This window comes from Oncorhynchus tshawytscha, linkage group LG06 (assembly GCF_018296145.1).
Source record: "Oncorhynchus tshawytscha isolate Ot180627B linkage group LG06, Otsh_v2.0, whole genome shotgun sequence".
Classification (NCBI taxonomy): domain Eukaryota; kingdom Metazoa; phylum Chordata; class Actinopteri; order Salmoniformes; family Salmonidae; genus Oncorhynchus; species Oncorhynchus tshawytscha.
Window position 1 is genome coordinate 64,921,314 of NC_056434.1, and position 15,789 is coordinate 64,937,102.

Sequence of the window (15,789 nt, forward strand, 5' to 3'; positions counted from 1 at the left end):
ACTACACTATCATTCCAAATGGTAGTACATAAGAGTGACTCTTTCTACTTTTTCCCATTGAAGCAAACAAACGATTTAAGTTAACTATGCACTATATCATTTTGGTTCAGTACGTATCAGTTTGAGCAGTTTGATTAAGTGATAGTTTGTTGCATTGCTAATAAATGACAAGAAAATCATATCAAAGGTAAAGTGAATAGAGCAATTTGAAAAACAGATACTTAGATTGAATGCGTATCCAAATAGAAAGAGTTGCAGTGAACAAGGACTTTGTGAATTGGTTTGTTGTACTCAGTCAATTGAAAATGTGCTTAGAGTTTTGAAACGTGAGCCATGTTGATGATCTGTTTTGATTTTTGTACTTAGAGTTGTGAAAATGTACCATATATTTGTGAAAATTGTTGTGTACAAAACATTAAGAACACCTTCCTAATATTGAGTTGAATCCCGTTTTGCCCTCAAACAGCCTCAATTCGTCGGGGCACAAACTCTACAAGGTGTCGAAAGCTTTCCACAAGCATACTGACTCATGTTGAGCCGGATGTCCTTTGGGTCCTTTGGATCAGTCTTGATACACACGGGAAACTGTTGAGCGTGAAAAACCCAGCAGCTTTGCAGTTCTTGACACACTCAAACCGGTGCACCTGGCACTTAAATCTTTTGTTTTTGCCCACTCACTCTCTGAATGGCACACATACACAACCCATGTCTAAAGACTTCAAAATCATTCTTTAACCTGTCTCCTTCCCTTCAACTAGATTCAGCCGGCGGGACAATTTTTTTCTTGGACAGATTTTGGCAAACACCCGAGGCAGTAGAGTCTTACTCTTAGAACACCACTCGCGCTGTCACTAGTTGGTTCACACTTGACAAGGTGGAAGTTCCTGCAGCCACAGGACCATCTCCAAGGTCTCCCCATCCCAGTGCAGCCCAGCACAGGTCATGTAGGAAGCTGACGCTTAAGCAACAAATCAATTACATGGTAAGACAAGAGATTAAAGCCCAAGGCTCATCTGCTACAAATGGGATCAGGGCTGATTAGCAGGGTTTAGGATGACGTACTGCAACTTTGTGGCTTGATCACTCTGCTACTCGCCTGGCTACCTCCTTTTGCAGGAAAAGGATCTACCTGGAATAGCTGTGTAGCCCGCTATCCTGTCATTTTGGGGGATTTTATGTGAATATTTGTTTTATCATTTTTGGTGGCAGACTCCTCTGTCCACCCAGCACTATGGACTTTCCTGATTTGAGGTTGGTCAGAATGGATATGAAGAGGGGAACCCTTGCCAAAACACATTCTGCAGCTCCTTTCTGGAACGGATTACAATTTTCCAACTGAAACTCTCCACGGGAACATTGTTGCCTAAGGTCAACTGAGGTCTTAACTGTTACTGAAGAAATAACATTGAAAAAACTCGTTTTTTCTATTTTGTATATTCAAATTTGTATATATTTTTTTAATCCAAGTTTTGATTTCGGGATAGTATACACTCTGAGGTAAGCATGGTGTTGATGAAGGTAAAGTTTGACTTGCCGAAGCGGGTGAAGCTTGCCCAGGGCCTGTGGCTCATGTACTGGCTAGCCGTGATGACCGGCATTCTGGTCTTCAGTCTGGGGCTGTTCTTTAAGATCGAGCTCCGGAAGAGGAGTGAGATGATGGACAACAACGAGAGCCATTTTGTGCCCAACCTGTTGATTCTAGTTGGCCTTGCTGCTTGCGGGGTAAACGTTTTTGGCGGCAAGGTGTGCCACGACTCTCTGGATGCTTTGAAGTTCGCCAAGTGGAAGCCCATGGTCAAGGGCTACCTGATGGGCTGCTTCGCTTTCAACATCCTCCTGTTCTTCACAGCTCTGCTGTGCTTCTGCATGCAGTTCCAGTTGTACTTTTCCCTGGCCGAGGGTCTGAAGAATGGGATCAAATACTACAAGGATACGGACACACCTGGGCGCTGCTTCATGAAGAGGACGCTGGACATGACCCAGATCGAGTTCCGCTGCTGTGGCAACAACAACTATAGGGATTGGTTTGAGGTCCAGTGGATCAGCAACCGCTATCTGGACTTCAGCAACGATGAGGTCAAAGAGTGAGTACTGAAATCAGTAGCCGATAGAAAGCAATGTTGGTTGGATCATGGTAACCAGAAGGCCTAGATAGGCCCAAAAATTGGCTGTAAAGTAAAAGCTGGCTAATGACTTGTTGACAGTGTCTCTGCGTGTCAGCCAGAACCAAGAAATCTGTCTTTCCACCAGAGCTCCTTGGCTTCGAAAGATTCCCTTCAGTCTTTCAATTGACAGAAAGGCTATTTTAGGAAAGAAGTACTGTTTAATTCATGCCAAGTCTTATGCAACATAACCAACATTGGTGCTACATAGGAGTTGTTTCTCACTCCTAACCTTAGTCTCCATATTTACTCATATGGTCTCTTGTGTTCTTGTGCAGGAAGCTGGGGACAGTAAATGAAACAAGGTAGCACTTGCTGTCGCTAGTGTAAGGTAGTGGCAACTTAGTTCCTGTAAAACATACAAAACCAATAGTTTAATTAGGGGTATACCTTAAAGGGGGCCAGGGCAGGATAAATGTAGAGAGAATTAAAGAAGTCTTAGTGGGATGCAGAGGATACCAGTGTAAGTGGAGTCAGGCTCATGTGCCAGGTTCTGATAAGTAGATAATCTCCCTGGATCTAAATTCCACGTCCTTCAGAGCTTACTGTCCCCCTAAATCATAATAAGACGGCAGTTAACTGTCACCAATAGACTCTGACACTTAACAGAAACACACTACCCCCCCCCTCTCTCCCCAATATTGTGCCTTGGTGGCAACTGATACTATATTTAGTCGATTTAGATTCTGATTTGAAGACATTGATTAAAGGGATAGTTCACCCAAATGACAAAATGACACATTGGTTTCCTGACCCTGTCAGCATTCTACGGATAAGGGATGACAGCAATTCATGCTCCGCTTTTGTTTACCTGGCCACTGTTCCAAATGTTAACTTGTGGGAATTCTTGGCCCAAATCCAATGCATGTCAATGGTACCTATAGTAGCATGTTCATGCTTTATGTCCAAATCATCTATAAGTAACGACACAATCATTTTTAGAATATTTAGGATGGATGATTTGGACATTTAGAAAGTAATTCAAGAATATGTTTGGAAGTGTGTGGTAATGTGTGAATAGCACAAGTGTAACGGTGTGTATGTTTAAAGGCATTCGAGTTCATTCACACATGTATATGTGTGTGCACGTACAGTATACTTGACTGTGTGCATTGGGCATGCGTGTTCATATGTTAATTTACTGAATAGATACCCGCTGTCTCTCTCACTCACGAATGATCCCATCAAGAGGGTCCTCATGAACCCGGGTTGAAAGTCTTCAACCGTCAACATTAGCCTGAAGCGATCCCAACTTTCCTCCTGTCAGCCAAGGCCTCTCTATATAATAAAGCTGACTGATCGCTTAGTCATACAGTTAGTCTAGACTGACACTTGACATGTGAGCTGTTGCCTCGTTCCAATGCTTCACATGTCTGCGTTATGGGACTGACGTAAACCTGTCACGTGGATGACCTGCCGTGTGTGTGTGTGACATGGCCGGCATGACTTGTGACGGGTCCGACGTGTCTCTCTTGGCCTTTCCACAGCCGTGTCCTGAGCAACGTGGAAGGGAAGTTCCTGATGGAGAGTGTGCCGTTCAGCTGCTGCAACCCCGGCTCCCCCAGACCCTGCATCCAGCACCAACTGACCAACAACTCAGCCCACTATGACTACGACCACCACACCGAGGAGCTCAACATCTGGACCCGGGGCTGCCGCGAGTCCCTGGTCGCCTACTACGGAGGCATGATGAACAGCATCGGGGGCCTGATGCTACTGTACATCATACTGGAGGTGAGAAAGAGAAGAATAGTGAAATGGCTGGGGGGAGAAACGTCCTTCACTTCAGAGGGTAGCTGGCGACGTGCTAAAAACCACACGCAAACGAATTGATTAGCTGATTTGATTCAATTACACTCTTAAAAGGCACATTAAAAAGGCACACAGCAGGACTAGGCCCAGGGGTGTGGAGAACAGGGTAAAAAAAATGGAACAATTTAAGACTGTCCATCGGTTTCCCATTATTGGCCATATTGTAGAAGATGGCCATTTCTAACTATCTAGCTCAGTGAGTATTAGTAGAAGTCCAGCTGGTCCAAGTTGGCCACAGCTGACCAGTTCAGTGGGCACACATACCAACCCTCCTGAATATATATAGACTTTAGGAGAACATGTGGCACTCACCAAGCCTAACTATCACCATAACGATGCCCTTCTTACAAGCGGGCACTGAAACATGCCATTACATAGTTGGTCTTAGCACTCGCTTGACTTTCATATAAATGACTTGCCAAAAGTAGACCTCTAGTGTCTGATCTATCTGCCCAGGCTTAAGTATCAAAAGTACATGTAATTGCTAAAATATACTTCAGTATCAAAAGTATAAATCATTTCAAATTCCATATATTAAGCAAACCAGATGGCACAATGTGTTTTTCATTTATTGATTTACTGATAGCCAGGGGCACACGCCAACACTCATTTGTGTTTAGTGAGTCTTGCCAGATCAGAAGCAGTAGAGATGGCCAGGGATGTTCTTTTGATGTGTGTGAATTGGACCATTTTCCTGTCTTGCTAAGCACTCAAATAGTAACGAGTACTTTTGGGTGTCAGGGAAAATGTGTGGAGCAAAAAGTACATTGTTATCTTTAGGAATGTAGTGAAGTAAAAGCAACAATTGTCAAAAATATAAATAGTAAAGTAAAGTACAGATACCCCAAAAAACGACTTAAGTAGTACTTTAAAGTATTTTTACACCACTGTGTGGGTGTGGTATACGCAGTGAGGGAGGATCAGGGTTAGAGGGGTTAATCTGGGCAGAGCAGAGACCAACAGGTAGCCTTCCTAGAAGCACTAATAGGTTTGCTATCTGGGTCAAAACAACAACACTAAATTGTCATTTTGTGCCAAATCCAAATTTGAGATCTGTGTCAATTCATTGATGTCAATTGATGTCCAATTGGCGCCAATGGGAGATTTGATCTAAAAACCCAACCAACTGGGGGAAAATATTGTTTCAATGTCATTTCAACAACAACAAAAAATGTGATGACGTTAAATCAATGTGGAAAACTAATTGAATTTGCAAAAAGTCATCAACGTAAGAGAATGTGGTCTGTATTTCATCCAACTTTTAATCTAAATCCAATAACATGGTTACATGTTTTGTTGATTTCACGTTGAATTCACATTGAATTCACGACAGTTGACAACTCAAACAAATGTAAATCAAAACTAGACGTTGATCTGACATCTGTGCCCAGTGGAAAGCCTTAGTGACTATCATTTTTGTTGTCGATTTAGAGCAGAGATTAATACATTTGGAATCAGTGTTTTCTAAATCTAAACAAGAACGGGTACCAGAGATCTCTGGTGGTTCAGAGGCCATTTGGATGGTTTGATAATTACAGCATGTCCGTGTAAAAGGCTCTGTCAGTGACGTACATATCTGGTTTGTCTGGTCCTCAGGCAGGAGTGATGGTGGGCTTACAGTACCTGACCACTTCTCTGGAGACTATGGCCGACCCAGAGAACCCGGAGAGTGAGAGCGAGGGCTGGCTCCTGGAGAAGAGTGTGAAGGAGACGGTGGCAGACGTCATAGCAAAGATCAAGGGCCTGGTCGGTGCAGGGAACCATGTGGGGGAGGTTGAGGAGGGGGTGGCCACTGTGAGTTGAAAGGGTCTCACCCAAAGGGACAATCGACGGGAGCTCAAAGAGAAATAGAAGGAGTGAGAGGAGAGACATCTTTCTCGGTGAAACAACACATACTCAAACATACACACACAGACACATCAATGGACACATGCACACACCCTTTGAAAAGTGAACAACTCAACCAACTCCTCACATGAAGGGAGAACCAAACTCAAAAATGTGAATGTACAGATGAAGTCAGAAGTTTACATACACCTACTAATAATTTGTCTAAGCTGTATGTCAAAATGTTAAAAAATCAATCTCTTAGATCAGTTAGGATCACCACTTTAATTTAAGAGTGTAAAATGTCAGAATAATAGTAGAGAGAATGATTTATTTCAGCTTTTATTTCTTTCCCAGTGGATCAGAAGTTTACCTACACTCAATTAGTATTTGGTAGCATTGCCTTTAAATTGTTTAACTTGGGTCAAACGTTTTGGGTAGCCTTCCACAAGCTTCAGCACAATAAGTTGGGTGAATTTTGGCCCATTCCTCCTGACAGAGCTGGTGTAACTGAGGCAGGTTTGTAGGCCTCCTTGCTCACACACACTTTTTCAGTTCTGCACACACATTTTCTATGCGATTGAGGTCAGGGCTTTGTGATGGCCACTCCAATACCTTGACTTTGTTTAAGTCATTTTGCCACAACTTTGGAAGTATTCTTGGGGTCATTGTCCATTTGGAAGACCCATTTGCGACCAAGCTTTAACTTCCTGATGGATGTCTTGAGATGTTGCTTCAATATATTCACTTAATTTTCCTTCCTCTATTTTGTGAAGTGCACCAGTCCCTCCTGCAGCAAATCACCCCCACAACATGATGCTGCCACCCCCGTGCTTCACGGTTGGGATGGTGTTCTTCGGCTTGCAAGCATCCCCCTTTTTTCTCCATAGATAATGATGGTCATTATGACTAAACAGTTCTATTTTTGTTTCATCAGACCAGAAGACATTTCTCCAAAAAGTACGATCTTTGTGCCCATGTGCAGTTGCAAACCGTAGTCTGGCTTTTTTATGGTGATTTTGGAGCAGTGGCTTCTTCCTTGCTGAGCGGCCTTTCAGGTTATGTCGATATAGGACTCGTTTTACTGTGGATATAGATACTTTTGCACCTGTTTCCTCCAGCATCTTCACAAGGTCCTTTGCTGTTGTTCTGGGATTGATTTGCACTTTTCGCACCAAAGTACATTCATCTCTAGAAGACAGAACGCGTCTCCTTCCTGAGTGGTATGATGCCTGCGTGGTCCCTAGGTGTTTATACTTGCGTACTATTGTTTGTCCAGATGAATGTGATACCTTCAGGCATTTGGAAATTGCTTCCAAGGATGAACCAGACTTGTGGAGGTCTACAATTTTCTTTCTGAGGTCTTGGCTGATTTCTTTTGATTTGCCCATGATGTTAATTAAAGAGGTACTGAGTTTGAAGGTAGGCCTTGAAATACATCCACAGGTACACCTCCAATAGCCTATCAGAAGCTTCTAAAGCCATGACATCATTTTCTGGAATTTTCCAAGCTGTTTAAAGGCACAGTCAACTTACTGTATGTAAACTTCTGACCCACTGCAATTGTGACAGAGTGAATTATAAGTGAAATAATCTGTCTGTAAACAATTGTTGGAAAAATGACTTGTGTCAAGCACAAAGTAGATGTCCTAACCGACTTGCCAAAACTATAGTTTGTTCACAAGAAATTTGTGGAGTGGTTGAAAAACGAGTTTTAATGACTCCAACCTAAGTGTATGTAAACTTCCGACTTCAATTGTATATCCTGTCCATAATAATTCTGTATATATGTTAATCAGAGTATATTTTTTAAAGAAAAATAATGAAAGATATATTTGGGTTGTCAAAACATCTGTACATGAATTTGGGCTTGTGAATATCTAGAAAATGTAATGAAATCTCCCCTGCCCGGGAATCCTCTCCATTAAAAATGATGGACCTACCCTGAAACAATCAAGCCTAAACATAGTTGATCTATCCTCATGTCTAATAGTTTTACCCCCATGTCCTTTTTACACTCCACAACTTGTGTTAAGTGGACATGCAATCCAATAGCTACACAAATATATGTATTTTTGTCAAGTATTTCAAAAATGTTCTTAGTCTGCTCAATTTAACTGAATTTTCTAATCCAAAACACATTATCAATGCCTAATGCCACCCGGTCAATCGGTCACATACGTTCCCTCACGGCAGCTTAAATCGGGCAGCTGCGGAACCGGTTTCCTGGCTGTCCCTCCCAGCCCCCTCTCACACTGGCCCCTGAGGGGGGGACACATAAACCCGGGCACTGTAGTGTCCCCATACAGGTCCCTGCAGAGCATCGCCACATGCATTTACATCTATACAACACACACTTGAACATTTACCAGTTATGTATCAGTGTTGCTATCTGGTTATATGTCTGCTTGATGTACGAGGCAGATTAAACTCTGAGGGGCTATAGTGGACTGACTGCCCAGATGAGGTGCTAGAAGCACGTATAAGAAGAAGGTTGTGTACTTTTTTTTTGAGAGTTAACAATGATCAGATTGGCAGTTTAAAATCAGCATACCCTTTATGGGCAGATAGCGATGCTGGTCAGTTTGCAGTGAATACAAAAAGTCTTATCAGTTGTCATATTTTTACTTTCTGTGTGATCATGATTTTCTTCCTTTGTAATATTGAGAGTTCATCTTTTCTGTAAATTTGGATTTTGAGATATTGTGTAAGATAAAAAATATATAAAGAGAACAAGAGTCGGATTGTCTGTTTTGTCCATAAGGTTTTGTCTGACATGAGTCATTTCTAAATTGATACTGCACACTTAAAAATGTCCTGTCACAGACATATGTACTCACATTCATACAGTTTTTAAAGTCTTTATTCACCATGGCCATGCTGCCTATGCTTTACATTTCTCCCCTCATTCTCTCACTTTTTGCAAACTTCACTTAAGTGACATGCTGGTTGCGGTAGGGTAGTACCATATCCAAATGATGAAAAATGTCAATTAGGGAGAACCGGAGGTTCACAGTTGATGAGGCGTACGTGTAAAGAACCCAGTAGGAACCCAGCTTTCCCTGATGGGATCATCAGTAACGTGTGGTTCCCACTCAGCAGGGATCCAATCCTCAGTTACAGGACAAACAAGTGACTAAAATCACTTTAACTGTGCCACCCTCAGAAGAGATAAGTTGTCGCTAGTTATCAAGTCCCAATTGAGAAAGAGGACTTCTGACTAATGGGTCTTCCAGGTTAAACAAAGGTTTAATAAGAGTAAATGTTGGATAATACATGTCAAAGGGTTGAGGTATATCTAGCAAAGACAATTTAAAGGATACTTAGGCTTACCTATACCCTTTTTAATGTGTCCCCTGATATGTTCAACTAAGCCATAAAAGGAGGTATCCTTACCTGAGGGGTAGGTTCAGTTGAGCAAGAACAGTAAATATAGGTGTATACGTGAGAGTGGTAGTGGGGGGTAAAGGGGACATCTGTCCTCTAGAATATAGCTTAAAGGACCTAAAGCACATAAACAGCTGCTGAGGAGATAAGAGCAGTAAGAGGCTTTGATGTGCAGCTTAGCCCCGTCAGGTGATTGCAAGGACAGGTGCCTCTGACGCAGGGAGATGCCCAAAGCGTCTTTGACCAGATGGGGCGGGCCAGCCTCTCTCCTGCAGAATACAACCCAATTCCTCTCCAATCCTCAGGAAGCCTTGATATCTGTGCCAGAACGTTAGATCTAATTACTGATGCTAGGAAACGTAGTGATGCACATTTAAATACTGAAGTGGTTTGGGTTAGTTTTAACCTTGTCCCCAGGCTTGTGGCTGGGAATTATCCAAGGGAGAAATTCTAATTGAAAATGTATTAAATTAAAACATGTATTACCTTTTAATAAGAATAGGAATGCAGCACTTAAATACTACTCTGTGACTTCCCCCCCAAAAAAATCAAGTTTGAGTCTGGAAATGTTTCAAAGAAGCTTCCAAAAATATCCCGTACCTCATCTTGAATGTTTCTAACGTCAGCGTTGCTGTAATCCTGGTTAACCGCTGGTTAACCGGTTAAGTGTTCTCATTATACCAGCAGCTTTATTCTTCAACTGGGCCTTGGGAGCCTAATCCACTTTATTATCCTGGATGGTTTCCATGGTGGTTATACTGGGAGGCCCTGACAGATCGGAGATGGGCACAAGTGCTGCTCACAGCAATAGTGATATTAATATCACACAAGGTCACACACACACAAAGCTGTAATGAAGTGCTATTTCCTATGCAAATGACCAGCTTACTGCTATTGCATTGCTATAATTGAGACAACACATAGCAACGTATTTTCACAGTAAAACATGTTAGGCCTCATAACAGGATATCTCTCACAGACACACTCACTTTAACCATCCACAACACTGTCAAAACAGGAGACATCCTAGCCACAGGTGCTAGCCTGCAAGGACACACAGACTTGCCAAGATAAGAACGCACACACATTACACACACTCACTGCGAGGACACCAAGACAAGAACGCACACACATTACACACACTCATTCCCTCTCCTCTGGATGGGCTCCAAAGACAAAGAACTCTGTCGAGAACCAATGGGATACTGACACCAGGCTGGAGGAGACTGTCTATCATCTACGAACAACCTACTAGGAGCCAGGACTACCAGAATCTACCTACGTCATTTCAATGTATAAAATGACCTGTACAATTGTGACCTGCCTCTTTTTTCTTTCCGATGGTTCGCTTGAGAACTTGACGAAACGGAGCCGTGCACATAATTGCCAGATATCATTACTTTGAATAAACGGCCTTTACTATACCGTATCCGCCTTGTCCAGCGTCTCGATTTGGTCTCGTTTCTCATATACCTATTCATCAACAAAGCCCAGCAGGGAACTTTGCATTAAAGGGTTTTTGCGAGATTTTGTTCTACTTACCCCGAGTGAGATGAACTCATGGATACCATTTATATGTCTCCATGTGAATTTGGGGGAGGTTGCTAACTAGCATTAGCACCACGCCTGGAAGTCTTCAGGTACTGCTAGCGTACCATAGTCTAGCCTTCATCATTGCGCTAACGCTAGTTAGCAATGGCGCGGAAAACTACCTTCAAACTGCACGTAGAGACATACAACTGGTTTCCATAAGTTCATCCGACTCTGGATAAGTAGGATGAAGCAAGCTTACTTACCTAAATCTCGCACTATACCTTAAAGACCGGGTATTGGCAGGGAGGGACCTCATGATAAGACTCGTATAAAAAGTTCAAATCAAGATACATAGCTAGGTCCCGATTCAATATATTGAGATACTATATGTATTGTGATTAGACTTTGCAATAGGGTGAAAGTGTTGTAATTACATGACATTTGAAATATGATACTACGAAAGTCTTAATGATTTTGCCAGGAAGACCATGTTTTTGCTGACAACTCAGTCAGAATGTTGTTATATGTAATTGAACTGTTAAACGAACATAACCAAATATTACGATTCCAAGATTCGTAAGCCTTTGAATCGATTCACTATACATGCGATAGAGATCAATGGCACCCCCGCCCCCCACAAAAAAAAGTGGATATTCACCAAATCCGTCATGATTTCTGTGTTCCAACAGGCCACACAACATGGTTACTAAAATCCAATTTGGATATATTTGGCTGTTTTAGCTGCATAATATTTTGAAATAATCGTTTGTTCTGCTAAATGCTAACTCCCATTTGTATGAGTTGGTAGCATAGCTAGCCATCTAGAAATCGGTGGTGCTACTTGATTGTCTTGAAGCTGTTTTTAAGTGTAATGTAGTTGATTGGTGAAGATGACATGAACAAGTATTGGGGATGAAATCCATACAGCATTATACTCCGATTTTTATCTCAACATAGTGTGAAATACACATATATACATAATAGCCTAAATGTAGGCAATTTTGATGTGGTGTGGGGGGGGGGGGCAATGAGGAGATTCTGTCCCCCACGTGGGGACGCCTGAGTAGCGTTGCCAAGGCAATTCCAATGTCGAGTTCAATTGATCTCTCTACCACATCTATTGCAACAAAAAAAACATATAGCAATATTGATTTCCCCCCCAGCCCTACCATTGTCTAGTGACTACTTCAAAGTACACCTCAAAAATAGACAAGACTCAGGCATTCCTTTTCCTTTTTAATTAGGTATCATTTTACAATATAGTACAATGTACTCATTTATACAATAATTAACATATTAACAAGTCTGTGACATGAAAATAATGATGCAGCCTCGATATTGGGAGTGTGTTGAAGAATGGGGGTGTGGATGGTTACCATGAGAATATGCCAAAGGAGTGATAGGAGGAAGAATTATAGAGCTTCAGATCCCAGCATCAGGGAGACCCTGCATCAGAGAGCAGTGTGTGTGGGTGTGTGTGTGTGTGTGCGCGCGTTCCTCTAAAGTGCCTGCGTGTGATTCTCCTGTTAAGTTTCTGAGCTTTAAGGATGATATTTCAGGCTACCTGTCATGTCACAAACTGCTGCCCCCGCTGTAGGTGTGGTAAATGGTACAGTCCAGAGACAACCTTATGATTAGGGCTAGGACTACCTGACCAAAAACACATCTCTGCGCTTTACTTATAGGCTAAAGCTAGGTCCCAGAGTTGTTTTCCAGGTCAGGTCGTCAGGCAAACCCACAGGCCCTACTTATGACAACTTCACAGTCCATACATGGAAATAAGGTTAAAGGGATATGTTCCGGCACTCTTCTCAGAGATCCAAAAAAACGACAATACAAAAACAATTACCAAAACAAAACAAACCCCATCAATGCACAACATCCACGTCAGATAAAAAGTGAGAGAGACTACATGGCTCTCCAACCAACCACACACATATTACCACAAAAGGAAGAGACAGCCTTGCAGTAAAGGCTCATATCAGGTTTCCTTAAATATAGTGTTAAAAAAAAACTAATAGTTGACAATGAACAGTCTGGATGCATTCAAAACGCACATAAACATAACCTGCAAAAAGATTTCACACACGCCAACATACACAAGGACAAATTGAAAAACCAAAACACAGGCACTCGGGAGTTAAAACACGCAAACACCGGTGTGTTACTGCACTGTGCATTTGGGTGTCCATCAGACTGGAGAAAGTATTCAATGATTGCAGCAGGGGGGAGAATATACCTTTGTATTGGGGTCAATTAATTTCAGGACTTGAATTGAAATTCCAATTCAAAGCTGAAAAGCACTATTTATTTTCAATGAGGATTTTTCAGCTCTTGGATTCAAACTTATATTCAAAGGAATTGAAATAGAATACTGTTAAGGGCACAATCTGACCTCACCTATAGACCTACCAGATGACATTTTGGCCCAAACTCTGAAATGAGCAGTCACTGGCTGACAAAAGCAAGGATGAAAACCTTGTGCTTACTCAAAATGTTTAGTTTCAAAGCAATCCAACACGGCAGCCATCTATCTACCTTAGTAATAATTTAAATTGTATTTGAATAGGCAGAAATTAAATAACATTCCTATAAAGAAGTTATACTCTGGAGTATTCATGTTGCACCCGACCCCGGCGGCCCGATGTGTCAGCTAAATGCTTTATAATATATATATTTCATATTAAATCAGAAAGAAAATAGAGGAACACATTCTTTCCAGGGAGAATCAGCAAAAAGAAAAGGAGAAAAACATACATCCACTCCCAGACAGAGGGGGAGAGAGGGAGGAGCGAGAGAGGTGGGGCTCTGTTTGCCATGTCCACCACGCTGCTGCTCTCCCATGTGCAGAGTCCCCCATGTTGGGAGAAGGGGTGTATCCGACTCTGGTGGGTGGGAACCTATAGTAACCTATGACATTCACAGGTGCTGCCAGTCGATACCCACCAGGGTCTGGTTGGCCTCCTGGGCGTGCCCTATTTCCTCTGTGACGCTGTGCTGGCGCCACAGCTTCTGGATCTTGCGGTAGCGCTGGCGGCACAGGTGCAATGGGTTCCCCCGCCTGGATAAAACAGAGATGTTTTCAAACAGCGGAGCACAGCAATACACACTACTGGACACCTTTCAGCACAGACCAATAACATTTACAGCAGTGGGTCTCAAAGTTGCTTCTGGGGGATTCTAATGAGCGCCGGTGTCTGTCCCAACCGTTTGAGAAGCCATTTTGAGAACCACTGCTGTACTGTAATGAGTGAATGTGCAGTGGTGTTCACCTTAGGCCCTGGTCCGTCTCTCCATAGTCATCCAGGTAAGGAGGAGCGTAGAAACAGCCCTTAGTTTTACCAGACAGGAACAGAACCTGGCTCTCTCTCACCCTGGAACACAAAGGATAGCATTATACTTGCACACTCATGAACGTCGGCAAATCTGTCGTTTTGTTGTTGTCAAGTAACCATTTCTTTGTGCTCGGGTGAAATGAAAATGAGGTCTTTGACCACGCACACTAATGGGGGGTTTGTCCATCGAAAGAACAATATGCAGAGAAACACTCAACCCTACTGTAAAATATGGTGGTGGAGCTTTGATGTTATTGGGATATTTGGCTTCCACTGGTCCTGGGGCCCTTGTTAAGGTCAACGGCATCATGAACTTTACCCAGTACCAGGATTTTTTTTGCCAAAAACCTAGTTGTCTCTGCCAGGAGGCTGAAACTTGGCCGCAAGTGGATCTTCCAGCAAGACAATAACCCCAAGCACACATCAACATCCACAAAGAAATGGTTAATTGGCCACAAAATCAACATTTTGAAATGGCCATCTGTCACGGACTTGAATCTCAATGAAAACCTGTGGTTGAATTGAAGAGGGTAGTTCATAAGGATATCAAGGATCTGGAAAGATTCTGTATGGAGGAATGGTCTCAGATCCCTCCCAATGTGTTCAACTCATAAAACATTTTTAGAAAAAGGCTCAGTGTCGTTATCCTCGCAAGGAGCGGGTGCTAGAGTACTGAAAACAGGGGATCCAATCATCTTTCAGATGCATTTTTTAGTATTACTTGTTAAACAAATTCATTCTCTGAGCAAATGTATAAGTATACAATAATGTGTATAGATATTTTGGGCATACAATATAGCTCAGGATTATTTACTTTATACAGTCTTTTTCTGCTCATATTTATCAAGGCATCCAATAATTCCAGACCCCACTGTATACAGGCGCACATTTCAACACACACACACACACAGGTCTGTACCTGAGGAAGATGCCTACTCCGGCTCCGCAGGCAAAGGTGTGTGCGGTGCAGGCTCCCACGTCCTCTCCATCTAGCTCTGTCTGGCAGCAGTAGCTCTGTGAACACAGCATGGAACCACACACCAGGCACAGGGTGGGCGCACGGGACTTATCCCCACCCGACTTAGGGCACCTGGGGGGAGAGCATAAACACACAGTTGGGGCCAAATACACTACATGGCCAAAAGGTATGTAGATATCCACTCATTGTGAAGGGGTTCGGCTATTTCAGCCAGTATAAAATCGAGCACACAGCCATTCAAGAGCTGCCCCCATTAACTGTAAGCGCTGTTAATGTGAAGTGGAAATGTATAGGAGCAACAACGGCTCAGCCGCAAAGTGGTAGGCCACACAAGCTCACAGAATGGGACCTCTGTGTGCTGAAGCGCAAGGGAGAACTGTTTATCGGAAGCTTCATGAAATGGGTTTCCATGACCGAGCAGCCGCACACAAGCCGAATATCACCATGCGCAATGCCAAGTGTTGGTTGGAGTGGTGTAAAGCTTGCCGCCATTGGACTCTGGAGCAGTAGAATGTGTTCTCTGGAGTGATGAATCACGATTCATTTACATGTTAGTCATTTAGCAGACAATCTTATCCAGTCACTGTACCCCAACTGTACACATTTCCAACTAATCTGTACCCCAGAAAATTGACTCAGTACCAGTACCCCCTGTATATAGCCTCGATATTTATTGTGTTACTTTTTATTTTATTGTTTACTTTTGTTAATTTAGTAAATATTTCACAGTAAATGTCTACAGTTGTTGTGCATG

At 42.6% G+C, this 15,789-nt stretch overlaps 2 protein-coding genes across 3 annotated transcripts in view; one reads left to right on the top strand and one right to left on the bottom strand.

The window, feature by feature from the left end:
* The first annotated feature begins 844 nt into the window (after window positions 1–844).
* Window positions 845–6,134, top strand: prph2b (peripherin 2b (retinal degeneration, slow)). Its single transcript, XM_042323700.1, has 3 exons — window positions 845–2,084; window positions 3,650–3,896; window positions 5,571–6,134. Exons 1-3 carry the CDS (start codon window positions 1,504–1,506, stop codon window positions 5,775–5,777), a joined length of 1,035 nt encoding a protein of 344 aa, XP_042179634.1. The 5' UTR covers window positions 845–1,503; the 3' UTR covers window positions 5,778–6,134.
* Window positions 6,135–11,944: 5,810 nt separating this feature from the next.
* The window catches only part of ubr2 (ubiquitin protein ligase E3 component n-recognin 2), a 41,215-nt gene continuing 37,370 nt past the window's right edge, over window positions 11,945–15,789 (bottom strand). For both annotated transcript variants that reach the window (XM_024424556.2, XM_024424555.2), the window contains exons 44-46: window positions 14,976–15,146; window positions 13,994–14,095; window positions 11,945–13,782 (exon numbers count right to left, since the gene is read on the bottom strand). In XM_024424556.2, coding sequence (XP_024280324.1) covers window positions 13,641–13,782; window positions 13,994–14,095; window positions 14,976–15,146 — 415 coding nt within the window. In that variant the 3' untranslated portion in view covers window positions 11,945–13,640. The remainder of the gene's footprint in view (window positions 13,783–13,993; window positions 14,096–14,975; window positions 15,147–15,789) is intronic.

Excerpts from the sequence above, each read along its gene's own strand:
- prph2b (XM_042323700.1), top strand. The coding sequence starts at position 1,504 with ATGGTGTTGATGAAGGTAAAGTTTGACTTGCCGAAGCGGGTGAAGCTT. Across the intron at positions 2,085-3,649 it reads AGCAACGATGAGGTCAAAGA|CCGTGTCCTGAGCAACGTGG; the intron begins GTGAGTACTGAA and ends GCCTTTCCACAG. Across the intron at positions 3,897-5,570 it reads TACTGTACATCATACTGGAG|GCAGGAGTGATGGTGGGCTT; the intron begins GTGAGAAAGAGA and ends TCTGGTCCTCAG.